The sequence below is a fragment of the Chironomus tepperi genome, unplaced genomic scaffold (assembly GCF_022539635.2).
Source record: "Chironomus tepperi strain 1889 unplaced genomic scaffold, CSIRO-AGI_Ctep_v1 contig_217, whole genome shotgun sequence".
NCBI lineage: Eukaryota > Metazoa > Arthropoda > Insecta > Diptera > Chironomidae > Chironomus > Chironomus tepperi.
Genome location: NW_027226339.1, coordinates 2,187,148 through 2,211,256, shown reverse-complemented (window position 1 = coordinate 2,211,256; position 24,109 = coordinate 2,187,148). Strand labels below are relative to the sequence as shown.

General features: G+C 30.5%; 1 protein-coding gene and 1 long non-coding RNA gene across 2 annotated transcripts; both read left to right on the top strand.

Moving 5' to 3' along the window:
• The first annotated feature begins 4,159 nt into the window (after window positions 1–4,159).
• LOC139090328 (uncharacterized) lies at window positions 4,160–7,552 on the top strand. The gene is made up of 3 exons (XR_011544367.1): window positions 4,160–4,297; window positions 6,165–6,216; window positions 6,644–7,552. It is a non-coding gene; the product is annotated as an uncharacterized lncRNA (long non-coding RNA).
• A 2,065-nt stretch (window positions 7,553–9,617) lies between these two features.
• Window positions 9,618–20,447, top strand: LOC139090355 (uncharacterized). Its single transcript, XM_070640120.1, has 3 exons — window positions 9,618–17,239; window positions 17,731–19,312; window positions 19,736–20,447. The coding sequence occupies exons 1-3, from the start codon at window positions 9,744–9,746 to the stop codon at window positions 20,075–20,077; spliced, it is 9,420 nt and encodes a 3,139-aa protein (XP_070496221.1). The 5' UTR covers window positions 9,618–9,743; the 3' UTR covers window positions 20,078–20,447.
• Window positions 20,448–24,109: the final 3,662 nt, after the last annotated feature.

Sequence of the window (24,109 nt, the reverse complement as noted above, 5' to 3'; positions counted from 1 at the left end):
TCAATCGTCCAACAGCATAATCTACTTGAAGAGATGTCAAGTTTTGCTTTTCTTCCATTTTTTGCATAGGAAAATAAACTGAAAAACTGTTAACAACAGTGTTGGGGATATTATTGTAGCCCATTTTGAGAATAACACAAGACTTTTTTTTAAATATATTTTACATTTTTTTAATGCCACTTAAGAGATTCTTTTCAGTATCTTTTTCTTCTGAATTGTTTCTTGCTTCCGTTGCTTGTTGTTTGAAAATTTTTTTTCATGAAAAAAAGAATTCTTCCTGAAGTTTCTCGTTCGTCTCAAGATTTTTGCAATTTGTGCATGAAATTTTTCATCATCGAAATCGATTTATTGGAAAAGATTGTTAACTATTTTCAGCTTTTTTAATGTTGTATGCAAAATGCTTGTTATCGTGTCCTTAGTGGGAATTTTGTTCCTAGTGGACTATTCGTTTAATTTTTTCAGCAGTTGTTCTCAGTCCAAGCAATAATTTAGTAAAAAATTGTTAAAAATTTCAGAAAAAAATGAAAATTGTGAATTTTGATGAGATTTGAGCAGCAAATCTGTTCAACATTATATTGATCTCTAGCCTCAAAAAATCGGTACTCGATCTGGAATACTAGCAAATTTTTTAATTTTTTCCCAATCAAATTGTTTTGTTTTGTTTTGAAGATGGTCTATTGTTGGACTTTTCGGTGCACTTTCGCGGTGCATCTGCGATATTTTATGCCACATCAGTGTGACGTGACACACAGGTTACCCACTACTGTTACAAAACTACAGGTTAGTACCCAAATTCCAGAAAAAAAAACTTACAGAATAAGTGAACTAAGGTTGGGAATAAGTTAACAATTCCTGGGCTAATACATACTGAGCGCATGGATCAATCCCAGATTTGACTACATACAGCTTAATCCCAGATTTGAATCTAAAGGATACGACCCCTAAAAAGAAATCCGATAAAAAAAACTCTTCAAGAAATAATTTTTAAAAAATTTAAAATTGAAACTTCTGTCGATGATTTAGAGAAGTTTAACTTTTATTTCATTCCTCCTTCATTCTTGAGCTTTCACAAACTTTTCCTTTTGGCAGTGAACGAGTTGATTCTTATTTCATTTAAATTAAACTATTTGCTTAATCAAATGGAAGAAGTGGTTGTATAGAATTTTATTTTCATTATCAAAAGAATGGAGAATGGCTGAATTTATAGTCTGGAATAAATTAATGAAATTTTAAGAGTCAGTGGCTTTTAATAATAAGCATGTTTTTAATTTTGCATAGTTTTTGAAACTACAAACTATTTTTTATAAAAATATTTCATTAAATCCCTAATTTTATTTTGTATGGATGGGAAGGAATCCGGACTAAATGTTAAATAAGTTGAAAAATTCCAAAAATACTCAAAAATATTAAATTTATCTACAGCAGACTTTATCATAGATTCTATACATTAGCATCAACATTTCATATGCTTACATATAATCTACATCCAGAATTCACAAAAAATAGATTTCATAAGGAAGATTATTTCTAATTTAAAAAGATTTTAATCCATTTTAAGTATCTCTATTCATTTTTTGTGCATTATTAAAGTGCTTATATACTTTATGCCTGCATACTATTCATCTATATCAGTGGTGAGGAACCATTGATTTTTTGCGGCACACCTTATTATGCCTTGATGACTTGGTATACGTTACATAGAATTTCCTAACATTTTTTGCACCACGCTATTGTTCCGCGACGTACAAGTTGCCTATAACTGATCTATATGTTGTAGATTCATATGCAAATTATCTAGCCTTGTACTATTTATTTTCAAACTTCAAAAAATTCAAATCATTAAAAAATATTAAATTGAAAAGTATGGATAGTAAATTATGTTAAATTTGTAGTTATTCTTAGGGATTGCATGAGGACAGTGATCTGGCGCACCCTCACTCGTTAGCCGCGAATCGCCCTAGCGCAGCTCTGGATCTCAAAGATCTGAATAGCTCATGGTTTTTTTTTCTAAGGGATTGCAGTTATCCTGAGGAGCACAAGTCGGTTAATTAATCACAAATCCGGATCTAGGAAAGTTAGAATCTGGTTTTGTTGCCTGATATAGTTTAAATCTAGCACCTTAAAAGAGCATCTAAACCAAATCCGGAAACAATGTCGACAGCATGCCAAATCATTTAAACCGGATCAAGTATCATTTTAGAGGCATAGCGGATCAGTTCCAAAATCATGTTCCGATTCTAATAGAATCCGTAATCAAATCCAGTAAAAGCAACGTTTGCCTGGTGCAAATTTAAAATCTATTAACCGATATGTGCTATTCGGCTATGTGATTATGTAACGTCATTTATGGTCAACCTGTCAAGGTGGAAAAAGAATTATTTTTCAAAAAGTAAAGTCCTGCATGAATTGTATTTAAATTTATATCCATAGCCATATGACAGCCATTAAGATTAAATATATCCCCAACAAATTCACATAGAGCATACATTCATGAACTCGAAAAAATATACAATATATAACTATAAAAGCATCCTTTAGATCTTTCATCACAGAATGTTGTCACAATGTATGCAAGGAAAGTCATAAATATAAACAATTTTTATGGATAATGGAATGAAATGGATGTGAATTTTTGAACTTTTACTAGGAGATATTCATGAGGAAGTGTGCATCATAGCAAGCAATTTAGACTCGTCATTCATATGATGCTCCTTTTTTATTGCAAATGTCGGGTATTAAAAATACTTTTTGAATGCATGGGTTGCTTATAAATGATGTCTGGCTTCTGAGGCTGGCCACAAAAGCACCTGTAGCTGTATCCATCTTATTGTGTCTTGGCATACAGTTTACAATAAGGTTTCTTAAAAGACGCCTTTAAAATACGCAGATCTGCAGTTTTGGGCTGTGGCTTATAGTTCGCCCAAAGCTGCATGCCTGCAATTATGGATAAACTTATTTTTGAAAGTTACTGCTTTAATTGGCTCTTTTTACCACACAATTTCTCATTTATGAACGGAACCTAACAAGAGAAAGGCTTCCGATTCAAAGAAACTTGCGTGCTGTAATCTTCATTGTATGACCTTTTAAGATCTCCTTTATGCCGGAATTTATTTTTCTACAGAAAAAAATTCGTCTTTTATGTTGTTTGCAATGAAAAAATTCATTTCCTTTCATTCCATTCACTTGCATTATACCATAAATTTTAAGTACTTTCTTTTCATCCTTTTACAAAATGGATCTTATTGTTTTCAAACGGAAACGAATAAAACTAGTGAAAACTTGGTCACTCGTGATCAACGGAAGCGCATTTTGCGCGAATAGGAAGCTGTTAGCTCATCTCCAGATTTGAACTAATGAATGCTCGATTTTCCAGATCACTTCTTGATCTATAAAACAATAAGCAGTATGATCAAGATCAAAAATCACTTCCCGGACCTATAAAACAAAATTCACTAAAATCCAAGTTATTAAGCTGTTCTTTTTTCAAAAATGAGCAAAATATACTAGAAAACTGAAAAGCCAATCATTTTGATGCAACTTTAAGAGCACCAGCATGGCCTGAATCTAAAGGCATTTAACAGCATGTCCAGCTCATTAAAGCTTGTTCACTTTAATTAGTCTTCTTAGCTTTACAGATTTCCTTTAGGATCTTCCTCTCAGGATATTAGGGTCTTTAATTCAAAAACACTAACTGCATGCTTGTCCGTCGGCAGATCCAATTATTGGGTAAGGAATTTCAATTGATTACTTATTTTAAAAAATTTCCCAAGTTCAACTTGCTGCGATTAAAATGTCATGTTATAAATTGTCAAGCGTGAGTCAAGTTTTAAATTTTAATTCATGATTCATGAAAAATTCATTCAAACTGAGAAAAATGACTGGCGTAGATTAAGATAAAGATAAAGATTTTTGAGCGAAAAATTTTGAAAAATTTTCTCGAAAATCCGCCCTAATATGAAGAATTTCTTCCAAAAGAGGGGGAGGGGGTGTGACTCTTCTCCCCTTCATGAATACAGACCTGATGAAAATCATGAAAAAGCTGAAAAATATAACTTAAAAGATAACAAAAAATAATTTTTTCAATAGAAAAATATAACATGTGTTATCTGAAATTGTATATAAAAGAATTAAACTGAGCAACCATTTGTCAGAAGTGAAAATAAAGTAACAAGATCAAGTTATATTAAATTGTGAAGGTTCAAAATTCAAATATATAATAATAAATGTGGAAAAAATATTGTTGTGCAATAAACTCTTCATTAAATTAGTGGAATTAATAAGAATCACAGCAACAAAGGTTAGCAATTCCTCGGAAAAAAATTCTACGAAAATTCAATTCAAACTGTCTTTCAAAAGAAGATTCATTCGGAAAAAAATTTGGTGATAATCTTCAGAAGTGCAGCCAAATTTTTTTTAATCTGGGGTCAGAGGTGTCAAGTCGCGTCAGCTATCGGATTTTTGCAATTTAATACGCCGTCTGAATTCTTATTGATTCAATTCTGGATTTAACATTAAATTAACTGAGAATGAATCTCTAATAAATCGAGCTGTGTTATCCAAACTATGTGCCTTGGCACACTGTCGTGTCGTAGAAAAATCACAAGAGTGACGTGAAACAAAATTAAAAAATCCCAAAAAATAGACTGTTTTTCAAGGTTTTGAGGTAAATTCAACTCAAAATTGATCTTTAACCTAAGTAGCATTTGGGCTCCGCATTCTGAATATGGAATGATTTAATGAATTGTTATCAACAGTGACCGCATTCCTTTTAATCTTTCTGCTGAAAGTTTTATCTTTTATCCTTTTGATCTACCTTCTTATTTCTTTTTATTTTGTGATTTTTTAAATAGATTATTAAAAACTGTTTATTCTCAAACGACGGTTCCGGGGGCGTAATCAAGAGCATAATTAAGGGTCAACTTCTGTTATTTAGTTAGTTACCCTATATTTTTTCTTGTTTTTCTAAAAAATTTCTTCAATTTGATGGATTTTTGAAAATTACGATTACGCACTTGGTGATCCATTCAATTTCAATCCCCAATTGAACAGGCTTCAATCAGTTGACCCTATCACTAGTAATACATTTCATATACTATAACAAGTTTCACAATTGTCAAGTTCAATTTCTTCATAAATTTCTGAAAACATTTTGAAATTTGCGAATGTAATTTCATCATTGAACTTACATTCCCTAGCAGTCAGAGTGTGTGCTAACAAGAACAGAGCAAACTGAAAGTAACGTTCGTTATCATGCTCAACTAATATATTTAAGTGGAGCTACTCTCCAAAGTATGATATTTGCCTGTTATGAATTTATTACATTTGTAACGGTTTAGCAGAAAATAATCACTCAATTGATGACAATTTATGACTTATGACTCAAAAATAAAAAATAATCATTTTGTGCAATCTGACGAACTGCGATTAATGTTATGAGAGGACAGTCATTATTGCTATGCCAGAGTCAGACTCCTATTGCACTTTTATAAAATTAAAGACGGTTCATGGGATTTCCAAATTGGGTGGTCATTCTTGAAAGTACGAGGCACACGGTTCAGACATTTTTAAACATTTTTGACGGCATATCCCGAGAAAAACAAATGAAGAAGGTACCGCTAAACTAATACAAAATGGAAGCTGTGTATTTTTGGCAGCTTTATGGACGCCAAACGGATGCGACTTCCATTTGGTATTAGTAAAAGAGATTTAGCGGAGCTTTAAAAGCTCCGTAGCGGAACCTTCTTCACTAGTCCCGCTAGGGTACAAGTTGTCCATCACTGCTTTAAATGAGTCTAACCTTTGATGTTATAATAATCTCATCTAAGACCCTCATTGTTATAACATTTAAGATTTGACACAAACTTTTGTATTTTCACAAATTACGGAATGATAAGATAACCACTATCTTAATACAGATATTTAAGGCATTGACTCTAAAAATGATTTCATCAGATACGAAGACACACTTTCATTCGTCCGGATGAAATTCAGTGTCACTGCCTTGGAAATATTTAAATCATTTTTGCAAGCCTAATTTTACATATTATTACGTAATTTCCGCTGTGACTTTAATTTAATTTCATATAACTAAACTTCATATCCTTTATGAATCTGCAATTCATAATGACGAGAAATGACTTCATAATAATTTTTTTTGTTCTTAGAATAGACGTATTCACAAGTACCTAATTTAAGACCGTGGATGCTTATGTGATCGTAAGTATTAGAAACATTTTTAGCATATTTTAATGAATCTTCTAAGATTTTGGACATAGTTCCATATGACTGCCAAAAATAGTCGGCTTCCATTTGGTGTTGATAGAAGAGGTTTAGAGCAGAATTGCAAAACAGGCATCTGTGACAGACAAAAACTGTATAAATTCTTGATAATTTTTATGATTTTTCTTTCAAAACCATACAAATTATCAAGAATTTGTACGGTTTTTGCCTATTGCAGGTGCCTGCTTTACAAATAAACTTAAAAGAAACCTTAATACCCTAACAGACACAGAATATTCTTTCATATTACAGAAATACCTCTACGGTATCTAAAAGCTATCTCTTTCCCTGATAGAGATAGTTCCGTTGTAGAGCCTTCTTGTTTGTGTCGCTCAGATTTTAATAATGTAAATTTTTTATTTAGGTAAAAATGTCTTCAATTAATGAAAATTATGACTCATCTGATGATGATGATAAACTGGAAAAGTATGAAATAACAGAATCTGACAATGATACCTTAACATGTTATCTAAAAAAAAGATTAATGACATCAAAAGATTTGGAAATTGATATCGAAAAATTAATTCCTGAAGTTGTTATTGAATGCAAAATTTTAAGAATTGATTCAGATTTTCCAGTCAGCTTAAGAGGAAAAGATGTGGTTATTAAAGCTGATACAATTGAGGTTTTGAGGAAATCAATTTTAAATCTTTCCGGGTTGGATGGTATCAACTGCGAATCCACAAATAATAAAGATGGCTGTAATGGAACTACAGGTCAAAAAGGTGGAGTTTGCACTATATATGTGCGGAAAAATTCATAAATCCAACATTATTGACAATTGTTTCGAATGGAGGAAATGGTTCAGATGGACAGGATGGTAGAGATGGTAGAAATGGATCCGATGGAAGAGATGTCTGCATCGATGACTTTAGCTACAAAGGAATTTCAAATCTATGTCAAATAATTGATGATTTTGAACAAGAGTCACAAAAAATTAATGCCGTCGAAAATGGATTAAAAAAGGAAATAATTTATGATGCTGAAAAATCGGAATTTCTAATGCTTGTCAAAGGATGCAGTGGTCAAAAGGGTGAAATTGGTGGTTTTGGTGGAATTGGTGGAAAAGGCGGTGATGCTGGAAATATTCATGGAAAATGTAAAATCATTGCAAAAGCTGGAAATTATGGAAAGCAAGGAGCAATGGGATATAATGGTAAAGATGGAAAAGATGGTGGCGATGCTTTCATGATTAAACGTCTTAGTGATGATCAGCCTATCTTTATTGGATTAGATAAACAAATTAAATATGAATTATTGACATCGGATACAAAAGTCAACGATTATGCTGTATATTATGAACCATTAAAGCAATATTTCTATGTTTCCGAAATTCCAGATACAGAAGCGAATTTACAAGAATTGCAAATTGCTAACATAGATGATTATAAGATAAAATTTTGTGAGGCATTAGTGTCGGTTCTAAAGAATTCCGGTGACATGTTTTTCACAGTTAAGAGTAAACTTAAAATCAAAAAATTCTTAGAAAATGAAATTAAATTAGAGGAATTTTTCGACTTAATCTTAAAGAATTCCTTTAACATCGAAAGTTATGATATACTAAAGGAACTTGCTGGATCTTTAACGACTAATAAGATATTTTTTGAAAATGAAATTTTGGATGCCTTGGCAGAGTACATAAAGCCAAATGAAATAGTGATGAAATCCAAAACTGTTTTGGAAATTAAAGGAAAAATTTTGACATCCGAAATGTTTAGAAATTTGGATATGAGCTTTAGTCAACTGAATATCATATGCTGTATATTACACATCAATACTAATCTTCCATACTCATTTCGGAATAAAAATATTGCAATTTTAGCTGATACAATTCATGTTCATAATAAAGTAGAGTGGAATATATCCGGATGTAATATGACATCAGCATGGAAAGGTCCGGCAAAAAAAGGAGAATGTGGTGCTGATGGCGAGAATGGACAAGGTGGTGGAAATTGTTCAATTGAATGTCAACAAATAATAAATCCCTGTCTTTGGACTATCAAATCAAATGGTGGTAATGGATCAGATGGACAAAATGGAGCGAATGGAACTGATGCAGTCAATGGAATAGACGCAGGACTTAAAGATTTCAACAAAAATGGAGATGAAATAGATCTTCAAAATTGTAAAATACCTACGATTGTAACTTGGATCGAAAATGATATATGGCATAAGTCACTATATGTTGAGTCCAATGACACATATCTAATGTTGGTAAAAGGAACGAATGGAGTAGAATCAATTAAAGCAACTGCTGGTGGAGTTGGTGGTGCTGGTGGCAAATCAGGTGAAATCATTATCAAGACAAAAAGCAATCATGAACAGCACGAAGTTAAGAAAGTGACAATAGATGGTAAAAATGGAATTGATGGAGTTTCTGTTGGACCACAAAATGTTGAATTTAGAGATGGCTGCGGAGCTGTTTTGTATGTTAGAAATGGTGTCAAAAAGTATATAGGAATTGAAAAGAAACTCGTTTTTGAAATATTATATTCAAAAATTAAGTATGAACATTCAGTTCTTGTTGGTGACTTCTACTATTATCCAAAAATGATACATTATTCTCAAAATGTCAGTATAAAGTATAATGATGTAAAAATTGGTAACAACTTAATATCTGTGCTGAGAAATTCTTTTGAACAATTTGGCAATGTCATCGATGTCCTGCAACTTCAAAGATTTTCGAAACGAAAAATATCTTTTGAAGATCTCATCTCATTAATCAAAGCTAGTAATCTAATGATAAATCACTTTAATGCATTGCAAAAATCAGCGAATGGCTTTCAAATGGATATGGAACATGTGGAGATTCATAGAAATATTTCAGTACAGGCATCTAGTTAAAAACAGATTTCCAATAAACTAGTAACTAACCGTATCTGAGACTAATGACATTTTTGGAAATTTAACTAGAATATGTACAGTACTGTATAGTTAATTTCTAGTTAACCATAACCATTTGACGTACATGAAAAAATCAAAATTTGCTTAATAATTTTATATGTGGATATGAAGACATTTGTTAATTTAATTATTTTGGAAAAATCAGAATTACACGTTCGTAGCTGCCATAAAAACATTTTAGCAAGTCACATAGTAACTAACTATTGCACTTTGGCAAAAGTCGTTAAGTGCACATCGTTCATTGTATATAAATGTATTAAAAAAATTTTCAGAAAAAAATTGCTCATATAAAAGAGATGTCTTGTGATATATGGTTTCTTTCTATTTGTAATTTCTGCTTGCAACAAACAAATTTCTTTAGAAATCTTTCCATGTGTCAAGTTAAAGTCTCGTTAATTTCTTGTTACGTTGTCGTGTATATTTTTGGCAAAATAAATGGCTAGTTGAATGGTGTCTAATAGTAGACATTAACTAGCTGTGTCCACTCGGGAACATTATTCATAAAGAATATAAATGTCAGTAAATCATCCAATATCATTACAATAAGAAAAAGCATTTTAATGTCATCTGAACTTAACGATCTTATATTTGACGACAATGATGTTAAGCAGTTCAACATAATTTGCGATACATTACATGTGAATTCTGACTTGCCACATGAATTTCGTGGTAAAAATTTAGCTATTTATGCAAATTTTGTCTTTATTCATGATGAATACACGTGGAATTTGTCAGGCAAAACTGTTAAGAGTTATTTAACTGATGCTAAAAGAGACATAAATGGAAAAGGAAATGATGGACGAGATGGATTGGCTGGACAAAGTGGGGGAAATTTTCATCTTGAATGTAAATTTATAGAGAATTTATCACTTCTTAAAATTATATCAAATGGAAGTAATGGAGCTGATGGACAAAATGGTGGAAATGGTAAGGATGGCAATGATGGAAAAGATGCAAAAGTTTCAGACTTTTACGTCGATAATCAAGAGCTAACAGTTCCAATGACTAAAGAAACGTTTAAGAAACTTGAAAAGTCACAGAAATTTACATTAGAATATGAATTGTATGATGAATCTAGCATTTATTATTGTCGTGGAACTTACGTATCTGATGATAAACTAAATGGTGAATTCTACTATCGAGCAAAAGGATGCATAGTCCTTGTCTACGGAGGTGATGGAGAAAATGGTAATCTTGGTGGAATTGGAGGGTACGGTGGTGATGCTGGATTTCCTGGAGAAATAACTATAAAAAGTAACTATTTGGAAACTGATTTGTTAAAATACACTTTAAATCCAGGAATTGCTGGAAAAAATGGTCATAATGGATGGAATGGTGTTAATGGACGAGTGGGTGGAGATATTTATAAATTTCATCATGTGGACATGCAATCGCCTTTTATAGATGGACTAAGTTGTCCTACAAAATTCAAAATCGATTCAGCTCCGGCCGGATGGTTTTGTAGTTATGATATAACTCAGCATCAATTATATAGCAATGAGACAAAATTAAATATTAAAGTTGAAGAAAATAAAGAAATCACAATTCTGACTAGTGAATCATGTAAAAATGACTCGAAACTTCTCAGATCTAAATACTCATATGCTATTGCACATAAAAATGAATCAATTGTTAATGATGAAATTAAGGTTGAACATGATAAAACTTTGAATGAATCAATGAATGAAATTATTGATCGAATTGCTGATCGTGATGAAGTGTCTGCAAATGTTAATCGTAAAATCAAAACTCCAATGAAAAATCCTGCAATTGATATGGATTCAATTAAAAAAGAACATATTAACTATAAAGAAAAAAGTTTTAAAAAGATAATAGAGTTTTCATCACTAGAGAATGAATATCAACTTGACAAGGATCAAAAGCAGAATATTGTGAATAAATCACAATTATCGGAAATCCGAGTAATGTCACCAAATAAGAAATCAGTCTCTAAACAGTATAAAGATTGCAAAAAAGTGAATAAAACATCAACATGCATAACAATTGACGATTTGTGGTCAATTAAGGTTAAAAAGTCTCCAGAACAGTGCATTGAGCTTTTAAAGGACTCAAATTTAATTGAAAGTGATTACAAACATTTAATAGATAATATTGATAATCTAAATATAGAAGAAATTGACCAAAATTTGAATGATGAAGCATCAAATCAGGAAGTCAGACATGAAACTAAAACCAAATCTGATGTCATTAAAATATGCTCCGAGAAGTATTTGTGTACAATTTACAAGAATATTTATGAAGAATTTAGTCAAAATGAAGTTGATAAGCCCAAAATGTTGAAAGATTTTACCTTTGAGTCACCAAATTTCTCGAAGAAAATGCTTTTCCTGAAGGATACAAAAATGTTTAATACCAAATTAAGCATGTTAAATAATCATTTTAATGGTAAATTTAATCAAAACTGGAAAGAAATCTATAAATATATTGCAAACAATCACAAGAATCACAACTCATTAATTGCAGAGTCAATCTTTAATCATCTAATTGCTAATCATGATAAATATGACGAAATAAAAACATTTCTAATTGGATTCAAAAATAGAATTGAGATTTTTGATAAAGAAATTGAAGATGAGAATAGAAAACGAAAAAATTTTTCGAACATTCTGAATGAATTTTTTGATAAGAAAAAGGGCAAAGTTATGAAGATTATTGAAAAGGAGTTGAAAAAATATGGAAATCAATCGACAATCTATAGAATAGTGGTTGCTCATAAATTTAGATATAAACTTGTCTTCTGCCGATACAATCTAAGTGATTCCATTAACGTATTTGAATATCATAATTACAGTAACGCGATTAAATCCAGATTAAAGATAGCTTCAAATGAGCCATTAGAGGAATTATTTATTCTTATTAATAACAATAAGTTTTCCATTCTGGATTTTGACATGGATGCATACGGGGCCTTTAAAAACAAAGAAAACATCAACATGAATTTAAAACAAGTTGCGCTGATTTTAAAACACATTCCAACAAAAGGAACCAAAGCTGTTCAAAATGCCTTCAAAGAGCGAAAATATGTTAAATTTTTGACAGATTTAAAAATGGATGGTTTGAGATTTGATTTTTCATCAATTTTTGAAGATGGAAATGATTTGATAGACATAGATCGTATTTTTGACAATATTCTATCCAAATTTCCTAAAACTTACTACACAAATGAGAACGGGAAATTCGTATTGTACGAAATTGGTGATAAACAGTTTGATGAAACTAAAACTAAATTGGAGATTTTATATGAAAGAAATGATGATGAAGAACGTTTAAAGGTTAAAAAGCTGTTTGGACTTATCACAGACATTGGAGGGTTGTCAATAATTAAAGCAATTAATATAAAACTTGAAAATAGTAAAAATTCTTTCAACCTTCCGAAATTTCTTACTGTTTTGACTTCAATCTTAAAAATTTTAATGAACAACGAGGATTTTGTTATTTCTTTAACATTTATGATCCTTGGATTGGATCAAAATTTATGGATACCTGAATTAATTTTCATCAAATTGGCAAAATTTAAGTATCCAGATCTTAAAAAGGATAAATGGAGACAAATTTTGCGTGAAGATAAATTAAGAAATGTTGTTTGGATATTTCTTGAGAAATTGCTTAATCTTAATGATGATTCTGACATGTGGACGGCAAGTGAATTTGATAAAATTATTAAAAATCTCGACTATTATGACGACAATATCTGTGAAATTATACAAACTACAAATCTTAATGTATGGTCGGAGATTACAACAGATGCTTATTGGGATGTTCAATTTGAAAAATTGAAACTAAATTATGAATTTGTTGATGATGATTTGAAAACAATATTTGAGGACATCAGCAACATGTATGGTATTAAAGCAAAAAAATTACTTGATATTTACATTAGCAAAGGAAGAGAAATTGCTGCGTGTGATTTGAAGACATTTACAAGAAATTTTACATCTGGTATATGGATATTTAGTGACGAAGTATTGACATTTTTAGATAAACAAAGAGTTTCATCGTGGAATAATAGATTGAAAGTTTTTTTTAATACGGATCGTGATATAATAACAGCAAATGAAATCATAGATATGATGAAAAAAGGTGATGAAACGTCAGTTGGAATTAAAAATAAAATGAATACAATTCAATCTGAATGTGATGAAGTAAAAGCTAATATTGAAAAATTTAAAAGTTTTGATAATGATAAACTATTTAATGAATCGAAATCATCGAAAAATCCATCAAAACTCCTCGCGATAATCATCAGTGTAATAAAAAATGTAGCTAAAGTTGAACTTCGAGACACTCAAATAATTGCAATTCTTACAATGTATCACAGTGATTCTGGAGTTTTAATGCAGGTATCAACTGGTGAAGGTAAAACCTTTATAGGCGTAGCATTTGCAATCCTCAAAGTCCTTTTGAATGAAAATGTCGACATTGTAACAAGTTCAACTGTTTTAGCTAAACGTGATGCAACGAATAACATTAATAAGAAAATCTTTTTCGTTTTTGACATTAAAGTCGATCATAATTGTCATGAAAAACCTGATGAACGAAAGAAAGCATATGATTGTCAAATCGTGTACGGTACACTTTGTAATTTTCAACGTGATTATTTACTGACTGAATTTCATGAGGAAAAAATAATGTTAAATCATCAATTTAAGAACATTTTAGTTGATGAAGTAGACAGCATGCTTTTGGATAAAGGCAATAATATTCTGTATTTATCACAACATCTTCCAGATCTTGATGAAATTGATAATATTTTTATATTTATTTGGAAATGGTTAAATCATCAAAAAAGTCAACAATCATATGTGTTCGATAAACAATTACTAAGACAGGCTATTCTTGATAATGTATATGGAATTTTAAACTATCAAATTATTGATAAAATGTGTCCAAATATTGACAGCGCAATGGTTTTAGAACATTTAAAGAATTTGAAAATAATCGATGAAAATGATTTAATTGTAGCAGAAAATATTCATTTAATTAAATCAAATAAAATTAAATGTGCATGGTATAGTGACGAGTTGTTCGATAAAATATATACTTATTGTGACAGTAAAACCAAGTCAGAATTTCAACTTAAAATTCCAAATCATCTAAAATCGTTCGTTCTTCAGCATTTAAATAGTTGGATTGATAGTGGTATAAGAGCATTATATCTAGATGATGCAAAAGAATACATCATTGACATACAAAAATCAGCACTAGTTGAAGAAGATCCAAATGTAAACATCATTGATTTGGATACTGGCACGGATATGAAGGATTCACAATGGGACGAGGGACTTCATCAATTTATACAGATCAAGTATGGCTGCAAATTATCACCAATAAGTCTCAAAAGTGTATTCATTTCGAATGTTTCATTTTTCAAAAAATATTCCAAAACATATGGAATGACTGGGACATTGGGATGTCTACTAGAACGACAAAAACTTACAAAAATTCATCATATTGATTTTGTCACAATTCCACGACACGTTACAAGAAAATTCAAAGAATATATACCAATTGTCAAATCAACACGTAAAGAATGGATTGAAAGTATTCATGAAGAAATTCAATCAAAAATTGATAATAATCAGTCAGTTCTAGTAATTTGTAAAACAATTCAGGACACTCAGCTTATTCAAAAGGATATTAAAGTTCCAAAGAAAAGACTTTTACTTTATCAAAGAGATACAGAAAATTTGGATATTAAAAAGTTAGAACCTGGCTATGTAATATTATCAACAAACTTGGCTGGACGTGGAACAGACATTAAATCATCAGAACAATTAAACAACAATGGCGGATTACATGTCATTTTGACAAATTTACCTGACAACTCAAGAATTGAGGAGCAAGCATTCGGCAGAACTGCAAGATCTGGTGAGAATGGAACAGCTCGAATGATCATATGGACAGATAATAATAAACCAGTTTCAAAGCTTAAGGAACTTAGAAATCAAAATGAATTGTCACGATTGGACGAAATAGCTACATATTATGAACATTTCATTAAAATTGAAGAAGAGTTTTTTGAGAAATTTCAAAAAGCATATAAAACAATGAAGGATGAGAAAATGCCAAACAAGAAGGTTTTCTTATTGAACTTATTAATCAATTGGTCATTTTGGCTTGATTCAAATTCAAAGTTATTAGAAGATTGGAAGAATAAAAAGAGCACAGAGATGTTGCATGCTAATTTTGAAAAGTTTTTAAATGGCAAAAAAGAACTTCATCCGATAATGAGGATAGAATTGTTGAAGGAACTCGTCGGAGGCAATAATAGATCTAATAAAAATCAAATTGCCATTTCAAAATTACTTGATGGATTGTCAACAGAAGATGACTTATTAGCAACGATGTATTCAAAAGTATTTGAAATTTTTAAATCTAATTTCATTTACAATTATAGAGAATTGAAAGGTGTTGAGATTGAGCAAATAAGAAAATGTATAAAAATGATTAAATCACAAACTTATAGTCGCCAAATTGCAGTTGAAATGATCAAATATTCGAAAACAATAAGTAATTTAAATGTAAAGCCAATTAATGGATATGAGAAGCAACAAAAAGAAATTTTAGAAATTTATGATGAATTATTAAAAAGCTTAAAGATTCTTATGGGTGAAGACATCTATCCAGAAACATTAAGATCGACACAAATCAATACGTTTGTGCTGCAAAATCAATTATATCATGAATTATTGGATAAAAATTGCATAAAACCTCCGAAATTAAGTGATTTCTATTCAAAAGATGATCTTAAAGAGATTTGTCGGAAGTATAATTTAGATTTCCATTTCTTCAAAATAGAAATAGAAAAATTAAAAAAAGATGATAAAAATTTTCTTAAAACATTTGAGGAATCAATTAGAAAGAACAAAGACTTTGCTTTACCAAATCGTCTTGAGTTTTGGAACATTTTATTAAAGAAAGAAATATTGAAACATGAAATCAAGTATGCAATTTTAGACATGGATGCCATTAAAGATGTTGATCCATCTGCCGAAGATATTATTCGACAAGAATGTAATGAATTTAATACATTTACCAGATGTATAAATTTAGAATCAATTTATTTTTCACCAATTGATAAGTCAGACATTGATAGTTCAAAATTTGTTATCAAAGATGACAATCTGCAATCGCTGATCAATCCAAAACGTTACAACTATTTAATAGATCATAATGTGATTGAAATTAATATGAAAGCAACGTTTGATGTTGATCAATACCGAAAGTTAAGTGAAAGTGTAATTTTTGGAAAGTTTGACAGAATTAAGACACAAAGCATGGAGATTGCTAGTTGTAATTATCAAAAAGTGGTAAATAAGCTTATTGATCTTGATATCTTAAAACCTGATAAATCAACTCAAACAAAATATGCATTAGTTTGTGATAATTTGGAGAAATTGAATGATCAATCCATCCTCGATGATGATTTTGTGTATCACACAAATGTAGACAACTTTTTGAGACATAATTTTGCATATACAATTGCTCTTGAATCGTTGATTAAAGACATCCAGAACAAAGTCGATGCACCAATAATTCGACTAGAAATTAATCCATACGCAAACTTAATAACCGACTTATTTGAGAATTTCATCATCGATCATTCAAAAGTTGACGAAACTAAAATTAATGAATGCAAAAATTTATTTAAAAATTTTGATGAACGAGATATTTTTGACATAAATGACTTGAAAACATATAAAGAACTTAAAAAAGAGCTGAAAGAAAGAGGATTGATTGATGCAAATGATAATATAGTGGATTTTGACAAAAATAAGTTTACGTTTTCGGGAAAATATGTGAAAATTGAAAAGACTTCTTTGCTCATGCTACAAAACCGAAGAACACTACTTGAAGAAGTCAAAAATATAAAACAATTTTTGAAAAGTTGTGTGAAGCCACTTAAAAGGACTGATTTAGATTCTAATGATATTGTTTTGATGCCTATCGACCAGATTTTACCAGAGAATGGATATTTGCATTTCATGAAACTCAAAGGACTTGGATCTGTCATAAAAATAAAAGAAAATTACAGGTAAGAACAATCATTTATTATTTTAATAATTCCAATGAAGGACCATCAGTTGATTTAAGTTAGAAATTTTTCGAGGGGAACTAAACTATGATTACATTTTTTGTTTGCTTACAAATATTTCAAATTGAAACAACCTTAAATTTTCACTAATTTTAACATTTATTTATTGTTTAATAGATTATATATCATCTATTTTATTGATTAATAATGAATTTGTTTCATACCAGGCTTTACAGAAGTAAAAATTACAATTTTTGGTTTTCATATAAAAAGATTTTCGAATTTTTTCGATCTTAATCATCCCGCGTTCGAAAATTAAAATATCTGTTGTTTTTCATTGAGAATAATGTTGACAAATACCAGGCGTGGACACGTCATGGATGACAATTTTAATCGTTCGGAACAAAATAATCTTCATTCTTAGTCATCCGGTGTTCATGACTGGTGATTTTTATTAGGTAATTTATCTAATTTTTCTATACAAATTTCAGTTCCACCGTCTGGTCGAAATTAGGTGCAGTTTTTGCTTTAACCATCTTTACAGTATATGTAGTATTCTACTGTTTGTATTACAAAACTGTTCCATTTTTTGGACTGAACCAAGCGTATTACATTTTTTCAAAGCTTAGACAAGGACACTTTAATTGGGATAGTTTTAAGACACACAAATCAAAAATAGTTTCAAATTTACTTATTCAATTTGCGAATTGCATTAAGAATTCAAATCAGAAATGGCTTAAAATGTGCTCATCTCCAATAAAAGAAATTGCAAAACATTTTAAAAATAAAGAAGATAAAAATCAAAATCAAAATGAAACAAAAACATTCGAGCAATATAAGATGTCAATCATCAGATCTGAATGTAGTTCTAGAGTATATCCTTTGATACATGATTATATGAATAGAATATTCAACAAAATCATCAATGATATATCCAAAACCATTAAGGAAGAGTTCAACAATCATAATGTAAAAAATAATATCAAAGACTTGATGATGTATTTAAATACAGCCGAATTAAAAGCTTTAATTCAGGAGGAATATCCAGAAATTCAAAATATTTTTGCCGAAGTTAAATGCATTTACAAGCACGTTCTTGAATTTGTTGAAAGTTTGACCAATTCAACGGATAATTCAATAGAAAAAGTATCAGCATCTGTAAATTCAATTTCAGAAAAAGCTTTAATTCATGATTCAGTTAAGAAAATGTTCGATCATATCAATAAAAAATTGGAAAAGGTCTTAAAATCAAAACAGAACAGTAAGACACTAGATAAGCAGAATATCGACAAATTTAACCGCAATTTTATTGAACATATTGAATCAGTAGCTAAACAGCAAACTGAATATATATTAAATACACAAATCATCAAACCGGCAATGACTCATATCGAAAGAACAATAAATGACAAAAACTATAAAAACATCAGGAAATTAATGCACAAAAATAACAATGATTCGTCGAAACTAGATGATATGACACTTTATCAGGAAATTAATGCAATTAATTCCTTTGATAATCATCAGGAAGATCTTATTAAGAAATCGATGCATATTCATTCTCATGCTAATGATTATAAACAATTCAGAAGACTTATGCTTAAGAATCGACCATATGATGAAATATTTATTGAAATCATTCGACTGCTGTTGGAGAATACGCCAAAGAATAAAGATCCAATTTCAATTTCAGTCATTAAAAATGGAAATACATTTAACTTTGGGCCGTTAAACTGTAAGGATACAAATAAATACGTCATCACATATCCGGCTGTTGATCCATTTTGGAAACTAATAGGAAGCAGATCGGAATATCAAAATCATGAAAATATTGACGAATTAATTAATTTTATTATAAATAAAAACCCCAATATCAAGAAAGCAATAACTGCTTATAATAATGGATTCTACAAAGATTTTAATAATATTGACAGTCAAATGTATATGTTCAGAACTGAAAACGAGTACGGTTCTTATGAAGACCTTAAGCAAGAATATCATAAATTAGACAATATTGAAGTAGTTCAAATACCTACGGATAAAGCATACTACACAAAACATCTGGTCGAAAAGGTAATTTTAATACTTAAATTGCTATTTTGAAGTTCTGTTTAAGATTGCGGAACTGATCAGTTCCGTATTCTTCCCGAGGGAACAAAAATACGTTAAACCTTTTTGATGAAAAGTTAATGTTCAGTTGATGACTAGTTCTAAAGAAATTTTGTCCGCTTGGGCTTTGTTTATGTTAGTGGTGGGCAACCTGTGTGCCGCGGAACATTAGCGTGCAGTTTCGTTTGTGGCTTACCAGCATGGTATGCTGCGACAAAAAAGATTGATCACCACTGTTAACCTGTGTTTCTGGAGACCGAGATATCGGGAAACTCACTTGTTATCTCTTCCTGAACCACAGTCTTGAGAATTTATCAAAACCGAGATTTTCCTAAATATGTGTTCCACGACTTATTGCTAAAAAATCTTTCATTTGTTTAATTTTAGAGCGAGGGAGATCTCGTTATTGCTGGAATTGCTCTGCCAAAGCAAATTTATAACTCGATGACTGGGAACAAAAATTGGAAAAAATTTGAAGAAAAACAAGATTCATACGCAAAGAGCAATGAATTCGAGAAATCAATTACAATGCAGTTTATCCAACAACATAATATAGCATTAAGTATACCTCAAAATGATATTAGAAAATTACATTCAAATCAAGAGAAATTAATAGATTATTTACTTGATGAAAGAATTATAAATGAAGATAAGAAAAAATATTTAGTTAATATTGTTGAAAAATTAAGCCTAAATAGGACCAAAGAAGTTTATAATGAATATATTTGAGATTTAAATTCACTGGATTAAGAACACTATTTTCGGACTCTTTAAAAGACAAAAAGCATGTTCTTAAGGACTTCCTATACTTCTACATACTACATACTAGTAATAAACAAGCTCTATGTCTTCTAGGGACTGTTTCAATCAATGTTCTTTTTGGAATAGAAGATTTAATGCCGGGAAAAAGAACATTTTTATCCCTGGATTGAGATCCATGATATTCACAAGATATTCATACTATAATTAATCAAAAGTAAACGACCTAATGTCATAAAAGAAGATATGTATTATTCTAGAATCCCTAACAGATAATCAGCATATTCACCTAAATTAGCGTCCTCGTGGATAAACTCAATCAATATAAATGAAGATGATCTATTTTCATGAGCATGCCCCTTGTCTGCTCGATAATATGGATCGATCTAAATATTATAAATTAAGTTGTTATTTTAATAAAAATTATCATTTCTAGAAGAAAACAGCTACATTTTTATGATTTTCACAGCAACTTGAGTGAAATGTTTCCCGATCAGCACAAGATTTTCATGACAGTCAGATAGTGGCTACGTGGAATCCAAATTTTAATTTTTATGGGAATTGGAGACCACGTGGCAGCCAATTGATTGTCATTAATAATTTGTGCCGATCGGGTATACTGTTCAGTCAGGAAGATCTCTTGTCATCCTTGCATCTGGCCTACTCCACACATATCAAAACGAGCGACATAAATAATATACATATGGTCGCTAAATGGAAGTAGCTTCTATTTGGTGTTAATAAAAGAGGTGATGTGCAGCTGAGTCTTAAAAGTTATTTGAGAAGGTCTTCTTCATTTAAATCACTCGGGGAAACAAAAAGCTGCATAAAAACACTATGGACTGAAAGACACACACACAAGATGCGGATAATAGAGTCTTTCCTGTATGAAAATTTCAGCAAATAATTCATAAAAAATTCTCCACAGGATTAATAAATTAATATCTCAAAAAACAATAATAATAGTTTTTAACTCAAATGTTAAATCGCACGGAATTGTCGAAGATTAAAATGTAAGTACATGGAAGGGAGGAAGCATTGATAAATGTCTAGGAATTTTTTCTACAATTACGAATGAGATGAAAGCAAAAGATTGAAAATTTTCACGAAAAAAATCGTTTTGCTGGATGAAGAATGGAAGGGAAATCTTAATCAACTAAAAGGTTATAAATATTTAATAATATTTTAAGATAGAATCTATTTCCTGCTACACAGAATGAACAGATGTAATTTTTTTCACTATAAAATGAAAAATTGTTATTAAAAACTGAAAAGGATTAAAGATATTATGGTTGAATTAAAGATATATCAGGTATGCATTCCTTCTTTTAGATCTCGTAGCTTTTATTTAAGGATGGCGGCTTGCTGGGCCAATGCACCCTGGTTGACCAGAGCCCCATTCGTCTCCGCCCCCAGAAGGTTGGGTTGGTAATAAGTGGTGTTAGGCTAAATGGAGCACTAGGCTCCATGTGTAAGTAAGGAAGTAAGGTATGCATACATGTTTGTGATGGTTGATTTGTGTCGAGCCAAGTTAAAATGAGACTCGGACATGTTTTTAGTTTTTGCTGAATTACGCAAAGAATTTATTTTGATCCTAAAAAGTGTTATATATTTTTGGAAAGTTATTTTATAGGACTATCAGATAGTGCAAAGAAAATTTAATTATATTATCAAGGGTTGGAATACCAGGGGTTTGAAGAGGAAAAAAATGACCACTTTTTAAGCACAAATTTCGTCATGTTCTAGTTCAGCTATAAAGTTTCTAGTTAGTGATTTTTATTAAGCAAATAACATTCTAACTTTCTATGGAGAGACATTTTGAATTTCATTCGTAGTTTAGTTTTTATGAGTTGTCAAACCTTGGCAATTTCCAATAATTTTGAAAAATCAGTTTTATTAAAAGTCCAATAACTCATCAAATAATTGAGTTTTTTTGATAATTTAAACACTTCTGATCTGTATTTTTGATTGCCTATAAAACTATTTACAGAAAAAATCCAAGGGTTGGACACCCATTTTTTTGAAAAACCAACCCTTGGATTTTTGATTTTTATTAAAATTTAAATAGTTAAAATAGTACTTTACAAACATTATTATTTATGCCAAATAACATTTTTATTTTAAAACTTTTAAAATTCTCATAAATTTAAGTAAAAAATAATTTTTCTTGTGCCTATTATAAAAAAATTTGTTTTCTATTAATTACCGGATTTATATTTTATGTTAAAGATATTTTTCGATATAAAACTATCTTATTTACCATAAGTCTTTAATAGTGCATTAAAAAATAATAATATTTCCACTTAAATAGGCTAAAATAATGTTCGAATAAAAAAATATCAGTTATTATCATTTCAAGGGTTGATTACTCCAAATTTCAAAGTTTTTAAATAAAAATGTCATTTGGCATATATAATAATGTTTGTAAAGTACTATTTTAACTATTTAAATTTTAATAAAAATCAAAAATCCAAGGGTTGGTTTTTCCAAAAAATGGGTGCCCAACCCTTGGATTTTTTTCTGTAAATAGTTTTATAGCCAATCAAAAAATCAGATCAACAGCGTTTAAATTATCAAAAAAACTCAATTATTTGATGATTTATTGGACTTTTAATAAAACTGATTTTTCAAAATTATTGGAAATTGCCAAGGTTTGACAACTCATAAAAACTAAACTACGAATGAAATTCAAAATGTCTCTCCATAGAAAGTTAGAATGTTATTTGCTTAATAAAAATCACTAACTAGAAAATTTATTGCTGAACTTAAACATGACGAAATTTGTGCTTTAAAAGTAGTCATTTTTAACCTCTTCAAACCCCTGGTATTCCAACCCTTGGTAATATAATTAAATTTTCTTTAAACTATCTGATAGCCCTATAAAATACCTTTCCAAAAATATATAACACTTTATAGGTTCAAAATAAATTCTTTGCTTAATTCAGCAAAAACAAAAAATATGTCCGAGTCTCATTTTAACTTGGCTCGACACATTTGAGTTTGAAAATTTAATGCAAGCAGTTAGACATTAACTTAAGGATAGTAAGGAAACAAACTAGAAATCTCTCTGTAATGTCGTGTAGGCAATGCATGAATCCTTGTCATATCAACAGCACTTTATATAATGATTGAGAGATCGGTCATTAGTTGGAATCGAACCCAGTACCTAATGAAAGAGTAATACAGAATTTCGATGTATTGTCAAATCATTCGGCAACAGATGCTCTACTCTCGCTCTGTTAAACTGGCCTTTACCCTCATACTCGATACCCTAAATAATAGTCAAAGACTGATTCCTCAATCATTCCAAGAGATGCTGTTGATATTTGTTAGACTCATATGGCACATCAGATACGTAATAACTGGATACTAACAATATAATGACAATTCTTGTGATTGATGTAACTTCAAATGACCTTTGCTGTCACGTTAAAGAAATTTAATAAAATCAAGCATCAATCAATTAGTATCCCGAGCAGCATGCCGTGTTTGCGAGGGTTTCGTTACGTGCTTACTTACTTCGCTGGCCGTAAAGATCAACTGTGATCCAATGCCTCCTTCAGATGTCGCCTATAACTGCTTCTATCGCCGGCTTCCGCCTGCCAATTGCCAATACCAAATGCAATGCTGTCTCTATCCAGGAGTTCTCGGAGAAGGGTATCGTTACGTCACCATATTAACGGTAAGACGCAAAGTTACCGTCACGGCACAGTGACCACGCATGCTGACCCAATTTTCTGGTTCATCACCTTGTGCCGCTCGGGTTTATCAGCTTTATTCAGCCTAACCATTTAAAAATGGTCCTTTTCTTATCAAATCCTCAATTCCAATACCACTTGCATCCCGTCCTCATTTTCTGAAATCAATAAAAATTATTGAAACAATTTTACGATTAAATAAGCTCAACCAGCGATTCCAGCATCCAAAAAATCTTCGCGACACAAACTTTATCTGCTCTAAAAAGTCATTTGAAATCCGACAACAAATATTCAGATTTTTGCT